General features: G+C 46.9%; 1 protein-coding gene across 2 annotated transcripts in view; it reads right to left on the bottom strand.

Annotated features, from left to right (window-relative positions):
* Positions 1-6: 6 nt before the first annotated feature.
* LOC110514448 (sterol regulatory element-binding protein cleavage-activating protein) overlaps positions 7-17,411 on the bottom strand; it is a 35,788-nt gene continuing 18,383 nt past the window's right edge. For both annotated transcript variants that reach the window (XM_021593838.2, XM_021593837.2), the window contains exons 6-21: positions 15,877-16,155; positions 14,807-14,933; positions 13,858-13,970; positions 10,997-11,091; positions 10,733-10,831; positions 10,229-10,441; positions 9,401-9,780; positions 9,098-9,244; positions 6,493-6,694; positions 6,212-6,327; positions 5,313-5,814; positions 4,901-5,069; positions 3,982-4,148; positions 3,748-3,828; positions 2,932-3,138; positions 7-2,783 (exon numbers count right to left, since the gene is read on the bottom strand). In XM_021593838.2, the coding sequence (XP_021449513.1) occupies positions 2,538-2,783; positions 2,932-3,138; positions 3,748-3,828; positions 3,982-4,148; positions 4,901-5,069; positions 5,313-5,814; positions 6,212-6,327; positions 6,493-6,694; positions 9,098-9,244; positions 9,401-9,780; positions 10,229-10,441; positions 10,733-10,831; positions 10,997-11,091; positions 13,858-13,970; positions 14,807-14,933; positions 15,877-16,155 (3,143 nt within the window). In that variant the 3' untranslated portion in view covers positions 7-2,537. The remainder of the gene's footprint in view (positions 2,784-2,931; positions 3,139-3,747; positions 3,829-3,981; positions 4,149-4,900; positions 5,070-5,312; positions 5,815-6,211; positions 6,328-6,492; positions 6,695-9,097; positions 9,245-9,400; positions 9,781-10,228; positions 10,442-10,732; positions 10,832-10,996; positions 11,092-13,857; positions 13,971-14,806; positions 14,934-15,876; positions 16,156-17,411) is intronic.

Below are 17,411 nucleotides of genomic sequence, written 5' to 3'. Positions count from 1 at the left end.
ACATGACAAGGTATCAAAGCCTCTTTATTTGGAAATTAGTAAAAAGTTTTGCTCCCGTGTTAAAAATAGTAATATGGCCCAGAACATTTGCTACCGCCACTACAGTCTGTGGCACCCTAGCCAACCGAAGGGAGGGGGTTCAGGAGGAGGGAGGCAGAACAGGCCTATGATTCCACAAAAACAATATTTACACCGGTTTCTTTCTGCCCCTCCCTCCGTCAACTATTTTGTAGGACCAAAAGGGTCAGATCAAGGGGACATGGGCTGTGCTCCAATTATCTAAAATGCTTCCCTTCTCATCTCCTTTCATCACTACAGTGGCAGAATGCTGTAAAACAAATGTAGAAACTCCTGTTCCATAAACATTCCAATGTTGTTGGGAGCATAGTGCTCGCAGCCCCAGAGTGATGAGGTTTCATTCCTGCATAGGCCACATATTGTGACAGTGTGTGTGGGTGTCATATAACTATCGTATCATTCTTTGCAAGCAAGGAGATAAGGAAAGGCAGCTTAAAAGGACTTGAAACACAACCATATTTAACTCGGGCAACAGTTTATATCCTTACAATTTATAAGTGAATCGACACGCTCTAAAGCATTTACTTATTATGTACATTAAAAAAAGGAAATAAATTACAACCATTACACACAGGTGCACAACTCCAGTCCTTCTGGGATGGCGTGTGTCTGGGTTTTCGTTTCTCTTCAATTCATCATAAACCAGCAGACAACGCAACACTTGAGGACTAAAGCTGTCCACCCGTGCATTCACAAGTCTGATGTGTGCATTTTTATGTTTTCTGAATGTCTTTCTATACATTGTTACAAAGTGCCTAGTGTGTGTGTGAGCATGTGCATTTGAGAGGGTTAAGAGTTAGTGCACAAGTTAGTGTTATATTTCTGTTGGTTGAAGTTGAGTGGATTTGCTTTTCAATATCAAGCATCTACATTCAGCTATGGGTGTAAGTAACCAAGTAGGCTAACGTCTACGGTCAAGTACACTACGCTCTCTCTGCATTGCGTGTGTCTGCAGGCTAGCGCTACAGTCACTCAGAGGTAACGGGCTGGGAGAAAGGTTGAGTTATTAGTAGAGAGGCTCCAACCTAGAGGGTACCATCATATTCCTAGTCTGAGACCCCCCCTGACTCCTTTGCTCACATGAAAAGACAAGTTGGAGTTAACCACATTACTGGTACACTACCCATCCTCTCCTTTTATGCCTGATAGGGTTCTCAAACTCACAAGCAGAGAATTACAGATATAAGACCGAAAGAAAATATACCTTTTCAGTGAATTGGGAAAAACATAGCGGACAGAGAAACACAGTTGTAAGATTTTTTTTCAAGAGGAAGCCATTTTAGGTATTTAAAAAAGTAACGTGATTTCCTCAATGGAACCTTTTGTCAGAGAACAAGACATACAAAGGTAGCATGAAAATGTTACTAACATAACACCGTGCAATTGAATATTTACATCCTGGGAACAGTCGACATGGGAAGAGAGCAGCCAATGTAGAGCTGCCACACCTTCAGATGCAAATCTCAAATTCAAGCAGAAAGTATAGAGCCTATTACAGTTTAAGGGGCTCTTAGGGGCCAGATGGGTCCTCTTGCAGCAACAGTAGCCCTAAAATCAGAGCTTGAAGCTGGGGTAAGGCAAGGAACCTCTCCCCCTCAATCCCCAACGCCAAGAAAACACTTAAGCGTTTTCAGTTCCAAAATATTATTACAAATCTTGATCTCATCATAACCAATGTTTTTTAAAAAATGACATCAACTCCACATTATATTATGCACACCTCAAATTGTTACTTAAAAATGTATCACTAATAAATAGATTTAAACATAAAAACAACCCCCTCTCAAGGTGCATTTCATTACAGTAATCGTATCCAGTTCTCTCGCGCACACACACACACACACACAATAATGAATGATTTTTGTCAGCAATGTTTTCACCATAAAAAGGGACTGTTTCTTCCTCAGGACACAAAACACACACATGCTAATAACTGCTTTGCTTAGCCCAGCGGCCCTCAGACTTCATGACACGAGCCTGCTACAGCTGCACTACATTGATTGGCTGGCGTGGTATCAAACACTCCGCCAATGACAGCAGCATAGTGTGCAGTGACAGTCTGATTGTTGGATGGGAACCCCCTTGGGGTGTGTGTACCCCAAACCTTCCAATGCTTGGATAAAAGCTAGTAACAAGGTCAAGGGTCATCTTTCTGGTCAGACAGACCTCACCCTGTAGCAGGTTGACCCCTTGTAAGTCTGTCTGTACATCTGTCTCTCCAACCAGACATTAGCTTTATAAAAAAGGTTATGTATTGCTATAGAAATGCCCTGCCAGCTAAATCAGGTGAAGCGCTAACAATCTGAATGAGCCACAACTCTTTCCAAGAAGATTGACCAACTGCAGCGTAGTGTAGGGCCAAAATGAGTTGAGTTTGCATATATCCCCATTGTCAGTACTGACCATTTTGTCTACTCCTCCAGGCCACTGTGTGGCGCCTGTCCTAGTTCTGCTTCTGCTCAGTCCAGCTTCTCCAGCACCGAGGGTACGTAGACCAGGCTGAGCTCGGAGCCAAAGTCGCAGACGATGGCGGCGTTGTTCAGCACCACGAGCTGGCGGACCCCCTGGCCGTCGCTGCTCTGGCCCAGGTAGACCGTCTGGAGGAGGTCCCCGAAGTTCAGGTCCCAGAAGGACACACAGCCCTGGCCCCCTGTCACCAGGAGAGACTCAGAGATCACCCCCAGACTGGCACCGCAGCCCACCTCCTAGGGGAGGGGGGGAAAGAAAGAAAGACAGGTTAGGTTTAAGAAGGAAGGAAAAATTGGGATAGAAGAGGCATAAACTATCGTTGAATAACAGGAGACTAGTTTACCTGATTTCTCCCAAATTAGCCAAACACATACAGAGACGCACCTGCTGTATGGAGTAGAGCTTGATGCCCGTGCTGCGGTCCCAGATGCAGATGAGGTCGTCGAGGCCGCTGCTGATCACGCACGATGTGGTGCACACCAGTGAGGTCACGTCGCCGCGGTGACCATACACGTGGCTCACCCGGCTGCCCGTCAGCACATCCCACAGACAGATTGCTCCATCCTGCCCCCCACTGGCCAGAACCATGGTCTGCAACACGACAATGACATACTTCACATGGGTCATATTCATTAAGTACAAACAGAAAAAAGTGGACTGCTATGAGGAGGGACTACCTGGAGTTGTTCATAAGAAATCCTAATATTCCGTTGCAAGACGTTTTGCTACGATGTGCCCTAGTAAGGGGGGCTTACAGTTGAATGGATTTTGATCGGAAAGGAGTACCTTAGGCCGCGTTTCCACAGGCAGACTTTTAACCAATGAGACCAGCTCTGAAAAAGATCTGATTTGAAAAGATTTAATGTGATTGGTCAAAAGACCAATTAGTGTAAAAAATATCAGAATTGGGCTGCCTGTGCCTTAGTGACTCTCCTGCACAGCCAGCAAGACTGGTACAGAAGGTATGGAGAAGGTGGAATTTTAGGAGCAAGGTGAGCCCATTGCATAACTATCCTTCTGGGGGAAATTCTTAAAGGGAGCAGACTTTGGGTTGGAATGCAGCCAGACAACAGTTTAGCCATTGTAACACAGCTTTGGGGGACATGGCTGTACCATTGGACTGCCCCGATGGGGGGGATACAGACCGTACCATCGGACTTCCCCGATGGGGGGGGGATACAGACTGTACCATTGACTAACCTGGTCTATGTAGATGGCAGTGATTCCCCCAGAGTGGCCCTGGAGCGTGAAGAGACAGCATGAGTCCTCCAGACGATATACCTGACACACAGGGACAAACAGCAGGCTTTTAGTGTGTGAGTGTTGATTTTATACTGTATTATCATGCAAAAGGTTGGGGAACGATATACACGTGTGTGTGTATGTGTTTCTGTACATCTGTCAGCGTGTTTCTGTGAGCGTGTCCTCCCTCACCCTGACCGTGTGGTCCTGGCTGCCCGTGACCACTCTGCCGGCAGCGGCTCGCAGCACCGTGATGGGTTTCTGGTGGGCACACTGCACCGAGCGCGTCAGCTGGCATGAGATCACATCCTCACTGCTGTAGCAGGGCGAGGGCGGCATGTTACTACGCCCGGGGGGACCTGGCACCACACACACCCAACATACGTTTAGAGTTAAAACGCTCCAAAAGTCAGGACGTCACAAAGGTCAAAAGTAAACATGTCTGGAGACACTTTACTTGATAATTAGTTAACTACACTACCGGGCAATAACATGTGACTCCAGTTGTTAACATTTGACCGATTGTGACACAATCAACTTTCCAAGCATATTAGACATACACTGAGTGTACAAAACATTATGAACACCTTCCGAATATTGAGTTGCCGCCCCTGTTGCCCTCAGAACAGCCTCAACTCGTCGGGGCATGGACTCTACAGGGTGTCGAAAGTGTTCCACATGGATGCTGGCTCATGTTGACTCCAACGCTTACCACAGTTGTGTCAAGTTGGCTGGATGTCCTTTGGGTGGTGGACCATTCTTGATACACACGGGAAACTGTTGAGCGTGAAAAACCCAGCAGCGCTGCAGTTCTTGACCGCCTGGCACCTACTAACATACTCTGTTCAAAGGCACTTAAATCTTTTGTCTTGCCCATTCTCCCTCTGAATGGCACACATACACAATCCATGTCTCAAGGATTAAAAATCCTTATTTAACCTCTCCTCCCTTCATCTACACCGATTGAAGTGGATTTAACAAGTTACATCAATTAGGGATCATAGCTTTCACCTGGTCAGTCTATATCAAGGAAAAAGCAGGTTCCTAATGTTTTGTACACTCTGTGTATATTGATATCATTGGGTCGTTTGACAGTGTGTGTGAAGCTCACCTCTGTATTGCAGTAAGCCCAGAGGCTTGTTGATGTCGACAGTGAAGAAGTCTAGAGAGCCGTCGAGTCTGGCCGCCACGATCCTGTTGTTGAGGAAGGCCAGGGCCGTGATCCCCGAGACGCCGTCTTCATTACTGCAGCGTAACGAGCCCTCCACTGCGTCCCACAGCTAACCACATAACACATTAGTACACTTGCCCTGGCTTTTTCTCACTTTCCCTTTGTCAATTTCTCCTACTGACACTCTTCTCTTGCAAATATTGTTTCCTGCTTTCTCATTATGACTACCTCCTCTCTTTCCATCTCACCCACTCCCACTGCACCCATCCAGTTGTTTCTTTCTGTTCTACAAGGGAGCATCATAAAGTGTCTAGTGACGGTGTAGGGGGGTTGATTCGGGATTGGGTCTCACCTCTAGTTTGCCATTGCTCCTCCCAGCAGCGATGAGGTTCCCCCGGAGCTCCATGGCCCACACGGCGCTTTCCCAGTCCGGGGTTTCCTGGCCCTGTGGAGCAGGGGGCTGGATGTACCCCAGGCTGCGTCTCCTCTGGGGTGGGGGTCCCGACAGGGGTGAGGGGTAGGAGGCCGTGAGGCCCGGCGAGGGAGGCTCGTGCTCCAGGTAGGCCTTCTCCACCAGCCCCCCGAAGTCAAAGCCATCCCTAGGCGGGGTGAGGAGGAGGTGGGAGGGGGGCTGGGAGTCGAAGTTGGTGTCGATGAGGGGGGTGAGGTCGGGTTGGTTCTCAAAGAGGGCAGGACGTGGGGTGGTCCGCCGCCTGAGGGGGTAGCCCTCGCCCTCGTCGAAAACCCCGCCCCCTGGTTCTGTCCCGCCCCCCAGATTTTCAGGTTCGGCCACACCCACAGCGTCCCAACCATCCCGCTGCTCCCAGCAGCCACTGCTGCTACTCCGCCGCAGCCTGACAGAGAGACAGTTTAATGTTCAGAACAGGAGGCTGGATATGCATATAGGAGAACAGGTTGGAAGACCATGTAGAAAGGAATAAAAGGACATGGGAATGGGACGAAGGGAGAACACATAAAAACTATGCTGAAAAAAAACAACATCTAATGACTAATAATCTAATGACTTGTACTTACATATGTAAAATTAATATTGTACATTTATTATTAAAATAATACAAGTTGTACTCCAAAGAGGTGGGTGGTGCCAGGCCAAAAAATATAACACATTATGCATGAACACAAGCATGAACTGTCCATAGGTGTGTGTATGTACGTGTGTGTATGTAATCCTGTATTGGCCAAGGTGACCTTGTGGATATGGTATGTGGACACGCTGTGTGCGTGTCTTACCCATGTTTAGGAATGACGGTGAGGCAGTCTCCAGTCTGAGTGTCCCACACACGGATCTGTCCTGCCAGACAACAACTGGCCAACAGCATGCCGTCACTCGCCAGACACTCTATATCCTGGTGTGTGTGTGTGTGTGAGTGAGTGTGAGAGAGTGAGAGTGTGAGTGAGTGAGAGAGAGAGAGAACGCAGAGGAGAGATACTTGTAAATATTCATGCAAATGAACAAAGGGTATTTGTGTCAGCGTGTGTGTGTGTGCGTGTGTGTGCGCCCAGTCTCTCACCATGCTGTGTCCACACAGCAGCAGGGGGGAGATCTCGCTGATGGGTGGCGAGTAGCCGTAGTCGTCGCAGGGCAGGTCACCGCGACGACGACGCCCGTGGGCCACGCCGTTCTGGCCGTAGTTGCGGGAACAGAGGACCCGGTAGAGACAGAAGAGCAGCAGCACCAGCAGAACCCCTGCCGCCAGGCCCAGAGCTGCTACCCTAAAGAGAGAGAGAGACAGACAGGGTTAATAACCTGTTTGCTGCCTTCTCCATATGTGCCAATAAAGCTGGTTTGGATTGCACTGACAGAGAGAGAGCGGGTTAAGCGTGTGAAGAGAGAGCACGTTAGAGACAGAGAGTACCAATGACGGGGAGACCAAGCCATCACGTAGCACACAGAGCATCTTACAATAGAAAGACTTGAACATTGAGAACGGTGTGAACTTGACGCAATGACGTACCGACATAAATCATCAGCTCGTCAGAATGACATTCCATAACATGACCGGACTGTTCATTGTCCCCCCCCCCCGTGAGGAAAGCCTGGAAAGCAGATGTAATGGGTCCAGTGTGTCCCTCTAGTGGAGACGGGGGTAAAGGCAGAAGCCTAAACAGCACCTGTAGTGTAGAATGAGTCTGACGCACTGGTGTGACCAGCTCGACGTGCAATACCAGTTCTGAAACCACGGCTGAGTCTGTACTCTCCCACACATGTTCATGCATGGAGTCAGCGTGTACACACTGACTTTATTGTCCCCTTAGGGAAACATTGTACCCATGTGGTGTGCACACTGGCTGCACATGTTCAAGCCAATTAGACCACTTCAGTGGAAGTATGCATATGTGGACCGTTGAGAGCCAGGGACAAAATGGCTGTTTTTCCTCACCTTAAGGTTGCACTTCCATTCACACGACAACCGAAAGCAGCCTTTCCATTCACACGACAACAGAAAGCAGCCTTTCCATTCACACGACAACCGAAAGCAGCCTTTCCATTCACACGACAACAGAAAGCAGCCTTTCCATTCACACGACAACAGAAAGCAGCCTTTCCATTCACACGACAACAGAAAGCAGCCTTTCCATTCACACGACAACAGAAAGCAGCCTTTCCATTTGAGGCTTGAAATGTTAGAAAATTATCATATTAATAATAATAATAAAAGTGTATTAAAATATTATTAATAATAAAAGTGCCTAACATTGATTGGCAACCAGTTTATTTTTTTATGACTATTGTAAACAGGCTGAGGGAGATTCTCTGAAAATAACAGTCCACCTAAGCAAGAGTTCCAGGAAACCGTCTTTGATTGGACAACCATAGATACGACAGATCCTACTTTATTCTGGATGAACCATCCAGGCCCCTCCTCCTTGACCTGACCCAACAATTCTAATAGATCAATCTCCATCTGTGCCTGGCCTGTGTTCCAGAGATGACCTTCACCACTGTGACCTTTATCTCAGATATGAACCGTGAACACGGATCTGGGTTTCACAGATGACCATGACCTGATGAATATGATTCAAACCGCCCACGTCCAATGAAAAACCTCCCTGGCGTTACACATCACAGTGGACACAGTTCCAAAGTTGGATCCATTTTAATACGCTATTGGTCAAGGATACTGCAGGAAAATGGTCTTTGAAAACAATATTCCCACCCTCACGTCTCAAGCAGCACAGCACCCCCCTGCATAATTCTGTTTGTTCTAATAGAAACATTGACGTTGGCCGTACTGTACTGCCTTACTTTGAGGAACCTTTGCCCCCTACTAGGGAGAACACAGTTGAGAGACCGTTTCACTCAGTCCAAAAACCACACCAACCATCACCCACTCCACCATGACATCATCAACCCACGGACATCTTACGAGTAACCTGACAGCCAATCAGATGAGCCGGTAGACAGGGCCAAAGTCTGAGTCAGTGAGGGAGTTAATTTAGCATGGCCCTGTGCCCCGGGTGGGTGGGGGCACCGATGCAAAACCAACCTCGCCCAATAGCCAATCAACTCAACTATAGAGATAAGAGAAGAAAAAAAAATTTCCTTTCTTCCTACCTTTTTTGAGATAACCAGACTGTTTGGCCTTGTTTCGTTTGCAAGGTTAGAAAGAGAGGAAGAAGAGAGAGGTGTGGGACTAGCGTTGCAAATCCTGGTTGGATGCTTCCGGATTTCCTGCTTATTCCTTCCTGATTCTGGGAATCCTCCAACCAGGATTTGGGGAAAACCAGGGAATTTATTGAAAGTTTCCAGAATTTTGCAACCCTACTTGGGACAAATGTAGGCCTATACTGTATGAGATGTGGGTTTGGACTGTGTGGATTATCACTGTATCTCTTGGCCTTGAAGCCATAATCGTTCACTATAACATTGATCTTTCACCTGCATGGACTTTGAAGTGGTGTGCACTGTGCATGGGTGTGTGTGTGTGTGTGTGTGTGTGTGTGTGTGTGTGTGGGGGGGGGGGGTGTGTGTGTGGGTGTGTGTGTGTGTGTATTTTAAAAACATGAAGTGCATGGATGGTGGTAGGGGGAATATTGGTCAATCTGTAGTTTGAAGGAGTTGGATATAGAGGTTGGTGTGTGTGTGTGTGTGTGTGTGAGTATGTCGGTACTGACTTGTAGAGCGTGAGGTCTGCGGGCAGGTCATTCGTTTTGAGGCTGGGCGGCGGGGGGTGGCGTGTGTCCTGGGGGTGACGTGTCTCGATGGCCTCCCGGGGGCTCAGGTGGAGCGTGATGGGGATGACAGGCAGGATGCTGATGTATCTGTGGGACAGAAAGGTAACAAAATGACATTTCCTAACATTAAACAATGAATTCAACCTAACCCAAAAGCATGGTAAGTAGGGTCAACAGTGACACACACACTATGCACATAAGCTCACATACACCCAGTAACTCATTCCAACTCCCCTGACCTACCTCTTTGCCAGAGTAATATTATAGTAGCTGAAGAGCGAGGGCCAGTGTCTGAAAGACAGCCTCCTCCAGCCCTCCTCATCCTCCGCCCCCCAGCTGATCTGGGGCACCAGGGGTACTCCTTCCCCGGGGGCCCCGTGGTGGCCCTGGGACTGGTTCTCTGGAAGCGGGGTGGGTTCAGCGGGGGCAGGGAGGACACTGAGGGTGCCGACGGGGTCCCCTCCTGGTCCAGGGAAGACCGGGGCTACTCCCAGGTGCGGGGGCAGACCCCCGGCCCCGCCATCCCCCAGGGGGCTCTGCTCTGACACCTGGGCTGCCAGGTAGGTACGGAGGCCAGCGGGGTCCGTGTAGGCCAGGATGCCAATCCAGATCACTGTACCCACCTACAACAATACAGGGATAGAGGGACATGTAAATGCATACAGAGGACTACTTCAAGGAAGTACTGGAAATGTTCAGACAGTCATACAGAGACAAATACTGACAGGCGAGACAGATCGTAACACACGCAGACACGACGGCCCAACAGACTGACTCTCTGTGAAAAGGCCATGAGACAGTCACCCTCAAGGCTTTTTCACACTGCATGTTCTTATCCCAGTGCTAACTCACCCTCCTTTCACACGAGAATTTGTTAACACTGGACTAAGTGAAACTAGGGTCGCAAAATTCCAGAAAATCCAGTTGGAAGATTCCCGGAATCAGACGGGAATAAGCAGGAAATCACGAGTCTTCCAATCCTAATTTCTGAAAAGCCTGTGCATTTTCCAAAATAATCGTGCAACCCTAACTTAAACGATCTTTTCAGGAAGTGCCTCCAGCCAGTCTCACCATGATGAAGCGCTGGGCCAGACGCGTGCGGGCCAGGAAGTAGACCACACGGAGCCTCTTGGGCAGGCGCAGGTTCCTGAAGGCGGGCGTCTGCAGGGTGATGGTGTGGGGCGAGGGCCGTGGGGGAGGAGGCGCCTCCCGAGGGCGCAGGGGGCCCGGTTTGGGAAGGGGCATCCCCGCCTCGGCCGGAAGACGCCGGTTCAGATCGGCCAACTGTGTGTGAGAGGACAGTTTTAGGGAGCGTGGGAGTGTGCAACACGTATGAGAGAACAAGTATGTGAGTACATGTGTATGCATTAGTGTTAGAGTAACAGACTGTAACAGGGGAACACGGTGGATAAAGACTGTCTATTTTAAAGAGCACTGTAGACTGAGGAAATGACGCGTCTCAAGAGATCTCACCTTCACATGGCAAATGTGTGTGTGTGTCTATAACCTCACTTCCATGCTGTACATTTTCTAAGGAAAGCACTGTTGACAGTGTGTGTGTGTGTGTGTGTTCACCTCCATGCGTCGGATGTCAATGGAAAGAACTGTGGTGAAGAAAAACATCTGAAGGAAGAAGTCAGACACCAGTCCCACCACAGCAAACAGACAGAACTCCTGGAAACACAGAAATAAACAGCAGGCCACTCAAAACATACACAGTAAAAGTGGGTGTGTGCATGTTGTGTGGCAGTATGCTCTACTCTGTCTATGTGAATGAAAGTGTGCGTCAACCTGTGTTCATACGCCAGTGTGTGATAGATGTGTGTGTGTGTGTGTTACCTGGATAGCAGGCACCAGGGTGAAATATCCTATGAGGATGATGCACAGCTCTGTGGCCATGTTCTTCATGATAGACCAGCTCTCATTACTAAGACCTGGAGAGGGACAACACAATACCACATTAACAAATGCTTGGATTTCACACACACACACACACACACACACACACACACACACGTTTTGTTCTTCTATCCTCTTGGGGACCTAAAATTAATTTCCATTCCAAATCTTATTTTCCCTAACCCCTAACACTTACCATAACTCTAACCTGTAACCCTAGCCCCTAACACTTACCATAACTCTAACCTGTAACCCTAGCCCCTAACACTTACCATAACTCTAACCTGTAACCCTAACCCCTAACACTTACCATAACTCTAACCTGTAACCCTAGCCCCTAACACTTACCATAACTCTAACCTGTAACCCTAACCCCTAACACTTACCATAACTCTAACCTGTAACCCTAACCCCTAACACTTACCATAACTCTAACCTGTAACCCTAACCCCTAACACTTACCATAACTCTAACCTGTAACCCTAGCCCCTAACCCTTACCATAACTCTAACCTGTAACCCTAGCCCCTAACACTTACCATAACTCTAACCTGTAACCCTAGCCCCTAACACTTACCATAACTCTAACCTGTAACCCCAGTCCCTTACCCCAATTGTTATTATCATTCATATATATACAGTGCCTTGCGAAAGTAAATCGGCCCCCTTGGACTTTGCGACCTTTTGCCACATTTCAGGCTTCAAACATAAAGATATAAAACTGTATTTTTTTGTGAAGAATCAACAACAAGTGGGACACAATCATGAAGTGGAATGACATTTATTGGATATTTCAAACTTTTTTAACAAATCAAAAACTGAAAAATTGGGCGTGCAAAATTATTCAGCCCCTTTACTTTCAGTGCAGCAAACTCTCTCCAGAAGTTCAGTGAGGATCTCTGAATGATCCAATGTTGACCTAAATGACTAATGATGATAAATACAATCCACCTGTGTGTAATCAAGTCTCCGTATAAATGCACCTGCACTGTGATAGTCTCAGAGGTCCGTTAAAAGCGCAGAGAGCATCATGAAGAACAAGGAACACACCAGGCAGGTCCGAGATACTGTTGTGAAGAAGTTTAAAGCCGGATTTGGATACAAAAAGATTTCCCAAGCTTTAAACATCCCAAGGAGCACTGTGCAAGCGATAATATTGAAATGGAAGGAGTATCAGACCACTGCAAATCTACCAAGACCTGGCCGTCCCTCTAAACTTTCAGCTCATACAAGGAGAAGACTGATCAGAGATGCAGCCAAGAGGCCCATGATCACTCTGGATGAACTGCAGAGATCTACAGCTGAGGTGGGAGACTCTGTCCATAGAACAACAATCAGTCGTATATTGCACAAATCTGGCCTTTATGGAAGAGTGGCAAGAAGAAAGCCATTTCTTAAAGATATCCATAAAAAGTGTCGTTTAAAGTTTGCCACAAGCCACCTGGGAGACACACCAAACATGTGGAAGAAGGTGCTCTGGTCAGATGAAACCAAAATTGAACTTTTTGGCAACAATGCAAAACGTTATGTTTGGCGTAAAAGCAACACAGCTGAACACACCATCCCCACTGTCAAACATGGTGGTGGCAGCATCATGGTTTGGGCCTGCTTTTCTTCAGCAGAGACAGGGAAGATGGTTAAAATTGATGGGAAGATGGATGGAGCTTAATACAGGACCATTCTGGAAGAAAACCTGATGGAGTCTGCAAAAGACCTGAGACTGGGACGGAGATTTGTCTTCCAACAAGACAATGATCCAAAACATAAAGCAAAATCTACAATGGAATGGTTCAAAAATAAACATATCCAGGTGTTAGAATGGCCAAGTCAAAGTCCAGACCTGAATCCAATCGAGAATCTGTGGAAAGAACTGAAAACTGCTGTTCACAAATGCTCTCCATCCAACCTCACTGAGCTCGAGCTGTTTTGCAAGGAAGAATGGGAAAAAATGTCAGTCTCTCGATGTGCAAAACTGATAGAGACATACCCCAAGCGACTTACAGCTGTAATCGCAGTAAAAGGTGGCGCTACAAAGTATTAACTTAAGGGGGCTGAATAATTTTGCACGCCCAATTTTTCAGTTTTTGATTTGTTAAAAAAGTTTGAAATATCCAATATATGTCGTTCCACTTCATGATTGTGTCCCACTTGTTGTTGATTCTTCACAAAAAAATACAGTTTTATATCTTTATGTTTGAAGCCTGAAATGTGGCAAAAGGTCGCAAAGTTCAAGGGGGCCGAATACTTTCGCAAGGCACTGTATATACCGATTTTGTCATATCCAACTGGTAGTTACAGTCTTGTCCGTCACTGCAACTCCATACGGTCTCGGGAGAGGCGAAGGTCGAGAGCCATGCGTCCTCCGAAACACAACCCTGCCAATCCGCACTGCTTCTTGACACACTGCTCGCTTAACCCAGAAGCCAGTCGCATCAATATATCGGAGGAAACCGAAGTCAGCGTGCATGCGCCCGGTCCGCAACAAGGAGTCGCTATAGCGCAATGGGACAAGGACATCCCGGCCGGCCAAACCCTCCCCTAACCCGGACGACGCTGGGAAAATTGTGTCCCGGTTGCAGCTGGCTGCGAAACAGCCCAGGATCGAACCCTGGTCTGTAGGGACGCCTCAATCACGATGTAGTACCTTAAACCGCTACACCACTCAGGAGGGATCCTTACCCTAATTCTAACCTTAAAACACCCTTTGTCCTCATGGGGCCATGGGAAAGAGAATTTTCCTTGTTTTACTAATCCTTGTGGGGACTTATGGGGATAGAAGAACCAACCCACACACACTCTTACCCTGAGCGATACGTAGTTTGACCTCCAGGTCAACAGGGGTGGACACCACAGACTTGGTGAGAACCAGGACGTTCTCCAGCCCTATCACCACCACCAGATAGGGGAAGATCTCACTGACAGAGAGAGAGACAACATGATTACAAGGCTGTTGTGAATAATACTTCATCATCTCATTTGAGTAACCAGTGCTCTCAGAGTACTTATTTGTGGATCAGGTGATTGATGCAAGTTTGGATGTTATGGTGGGAGACAGGTCAGGTTTTTCAATTTGATTGATTTGATTGTTGTCATTATGTTTGTGGTACAAATAAAAAAAACAGGTTAAAAATAGGAAATGGGACATTTAGTAGACAAGAGACAGACAAGGTTTGACGGACAGTAAACCAGAGATATGCTATCATGACACGTGAAGATAAGGGTTGGAGGTCAGTACGGAACAAACCTTCACCGCAGAAGATAAAGACTAAACGCACGTGTTATGTGGCCATTGTGTCAATATGCACAACAGTGGGTATGTAGGTCTATGTGCGTGTGGACCCTGGAATCTTGATCAATGAGATTTGGATGGTGTGAGATGGTCATGCCATCCTCTACATTCCAATAAGCTGGGTGTGATTGGCCAGGTACACCACATCAATATCTATCCCCGCCCTCTTAAGAATCCCTCCTCCCCTTTAAGTCCACATCTGTTGCCCTTGGTAACACAGTCCCCTGTCACTCACTGTACATTAACATCTGCAGTCCCACAGTAATCCATACAGCTCAATGAGCAGGAGATGGTCAGGGGATTTTAGTGTGAGAGTGTGTGTGAGTTAGTAAGTGTGTGGGCATGCTTTTGTTGTGTGTGTGTGTGTGTGTGTGTGTGTGTGTGTGTGTGTGTGTGTGTGTGTGTGTGTGTGTGTGTGTGTGTGTGTTTGTGTGTGTGTTTGTGTGTGTGTGTGTTTCTTACCCTCCATTGAGTGTGGGCGTCAGGCCGAACAGGGTGCAGAGCCCCACAGACATAAGCAGAGAGCTGAGCACTGTTACCACAGCAGCCAGCGCCAAGCCCCATTTTGACTTCACCATGTCAATCTTACCTGGAGAGAGGAAGAAGTAGAGTTAACATAGACAGAGTTTACACACACCGAGTGGAAAGAGTTAACATAGACAGAGTTTACACACACCGAGAGGAAAGAGTTAACATAGACAGAGGCTACACACACCGAGAAGAAAGAGTTAACATAGACAGAGGCTACACACACCGAGAGGAAAGAGTTAACATAGACAGAGGCTACACACACCGAGAGGAAAGAGTTAACATAGACAGAGGCTACACACACCGAGAGGAAAGAGTTAACATAGACAGAGGCTACACACACCGAGAAGAAAGAGTTAACATAGACAGAGTTTACACACACCGAGAGGAAAGAGTTAACATAGACAGAGGCTACACACACTGAGAGGAAAGAGTTAACATAGACAGAGGCTACACACACTGAGAGGAAAGAGTTAACATAGACAGAGTTTACACACACTACAAAGAAGAATGTCTCTGAGCATGAGAGTTTATGCAGCTTTTAGTTGAAATGTGGTTTGTGTACAGTAGACTGCACGTGTGTGTGTGTGTGTGTGTGTCAGCATATTGTTGGTGAGTCTTATCATGGTAGATTCGTATGGTGGTCTAGTGTTCCTGTATAGGGGATTATCCCTGCACTAGACAGGAACAGTCTTGGCTAGGACTCAGTCAAACACACACACTAATCTGGGTCTTGGCTCTGTGGGCTTAACCGGGCACAATATCCCAGAGAAAACGAGGGGCCCCCAAAGCAAGAAAGTCGACTTCAGCATTTAATTTGAAACCAATTTCCCCCCACCGGCCTTAGTAATGGGACACATTACTTCAAGGAAGGAGGGATGGAAAGAAGGATGCATCTTTAACTAATTGAAACTAAGCCAACTCTTTCAGATCAGTGCAGATTAAGTGAACCTCTAGACTATTGAGATGCCCCCGTAGCACCCAGACTCCAGTCAGAGACTTACGTGTGGAGAAGTAGATGTAGGCAAACAGTATGATGTAGGTGGTGACCAGAGGGATGAGCTCGGCCATGCCTATCTCCTCCTTGAAGTGCACGTGCACCATGTGGTCTTCGCGTAGGCTGCAGTTCACCGAGGGGTGTAGCTGGCGGAGACGCGCCCGCAGGCTAGACAGGAACCTGGCGTCGTAGCTGCCCAGGACCATGGTGATGGTGTAGGTGACCACCCTCTTCCTGCTGTACAGACTCACCCCTGTGTGTTTCACCGGGACGCCAAACAGCAGGTCTAACACACACACACACACACACAATTAGCATTGAACAATATCAGCATTACCAGTCTGCCTGACACTAGTTGGGGCCAGTGTATGTGAGCAGTGAGGAGCGTGCCCAATTTGACTGGAGCACGGAGTGAGATTTCCAAAAGGCTGGAGCGTCGGCCATCTTGCCCACTCCAAAAAAAGTAGCGCTCACTTCAGGAGCTCAGGGCATGTCCAGCCCAGCATGCATTTGTAGTCTACTTGTGTGTTGCTATATGCCCATGCTTTAGCTATAGCTATGGAGTTCACTAAATATTTTTATAAAGAAACTGATAAAACACACAGGTGCAAAACAAAGGTGACTGACAAAGATGAGGACCGAAAGCAAGAGAGGGAGTGTGGTGATGTAGAGTCTACAACCACAGAATCATTGTGGAATCTGACACGTTTACCGAAAGCATGATAGTATACTTACTACATGCACATGCTGAAAGAAAGGAACAAGGTTTGTAGATAACTAAAGTGTGTCATTGTAGCAAAGTATTTATAAACAAAAAAAATCTGATCTCTTAAAAGAGATCTATAAAACAGTCCATAAATATTTTGGCCCAATAGGCCTGGTAATGTTACATCCCCACTTTCAAGGAGCTTTCCGTTTTGCTTGGTTTATTTTGCCTAAAAACCTTTAGGCCTACCTATAGAACATTTTTAAAACATCTCAGCTCAGGCTGGCAAGAGTGGCCAAAAGGGTGTTTAGCATCCCCAGTTGCTCTGCAAGCGTGGAGAGGGAATTCTCTGCTGCTGACCTCTCCAGGCACCATCACACGAAGACATAGACGGGCGTGTATTCAAAACATTTATTAAAAGGCACTGTAGACAGAGTAATAAGGCATTTTTTCATTTAATTTGTTTTTAATTATAAGTAAGTCACAGCCTAAGTGTACAATTAACAGACTATAATGATTTAATACAACTAAATGTTATTTAAATGCTGAGCGCTTTATGTCCCTACCAGCCTGGTGTCGCATTCACAAATGCATGTATTTCTTTATAAGCTATAGCCTTGAAATAATTGAAATAATAGCCTAAATAATTCATTTTTGTTCATTCTTAGGCTCCCTGTCTGGCTCCTGACCTATTTAGAGTGTTTATATGCTGTTTAATATGACATGTAGCCTATTTTAAATGATGTTCGCTTCTTACATTCACCTTTACATGTTTATTCAAACACCTTTCATTCAAATCCATATGGTTTGGTTTCAATACTTTAAAAAACAATTGG

This window comes from Oncorhynchus mykiss, chromosome 3, assembly GCF_013265735.2.
Source record: "Oncorhynchus mykiss isolate Arlee chromosome 3, USDA_OmykA_1.1, whole genome shotgun sequence".
In the NCBI taxonomy this organism is placed as follows: Eukaryota; Metazoa; Chordata; class Actinopteri; order Salmoniformes; family Salmonidae; genus Oncorhynchus; species Oncorhynchus mykiss.
This window is presented reverse-complemented; position numbering and strand designations above follow the sequence as displayed.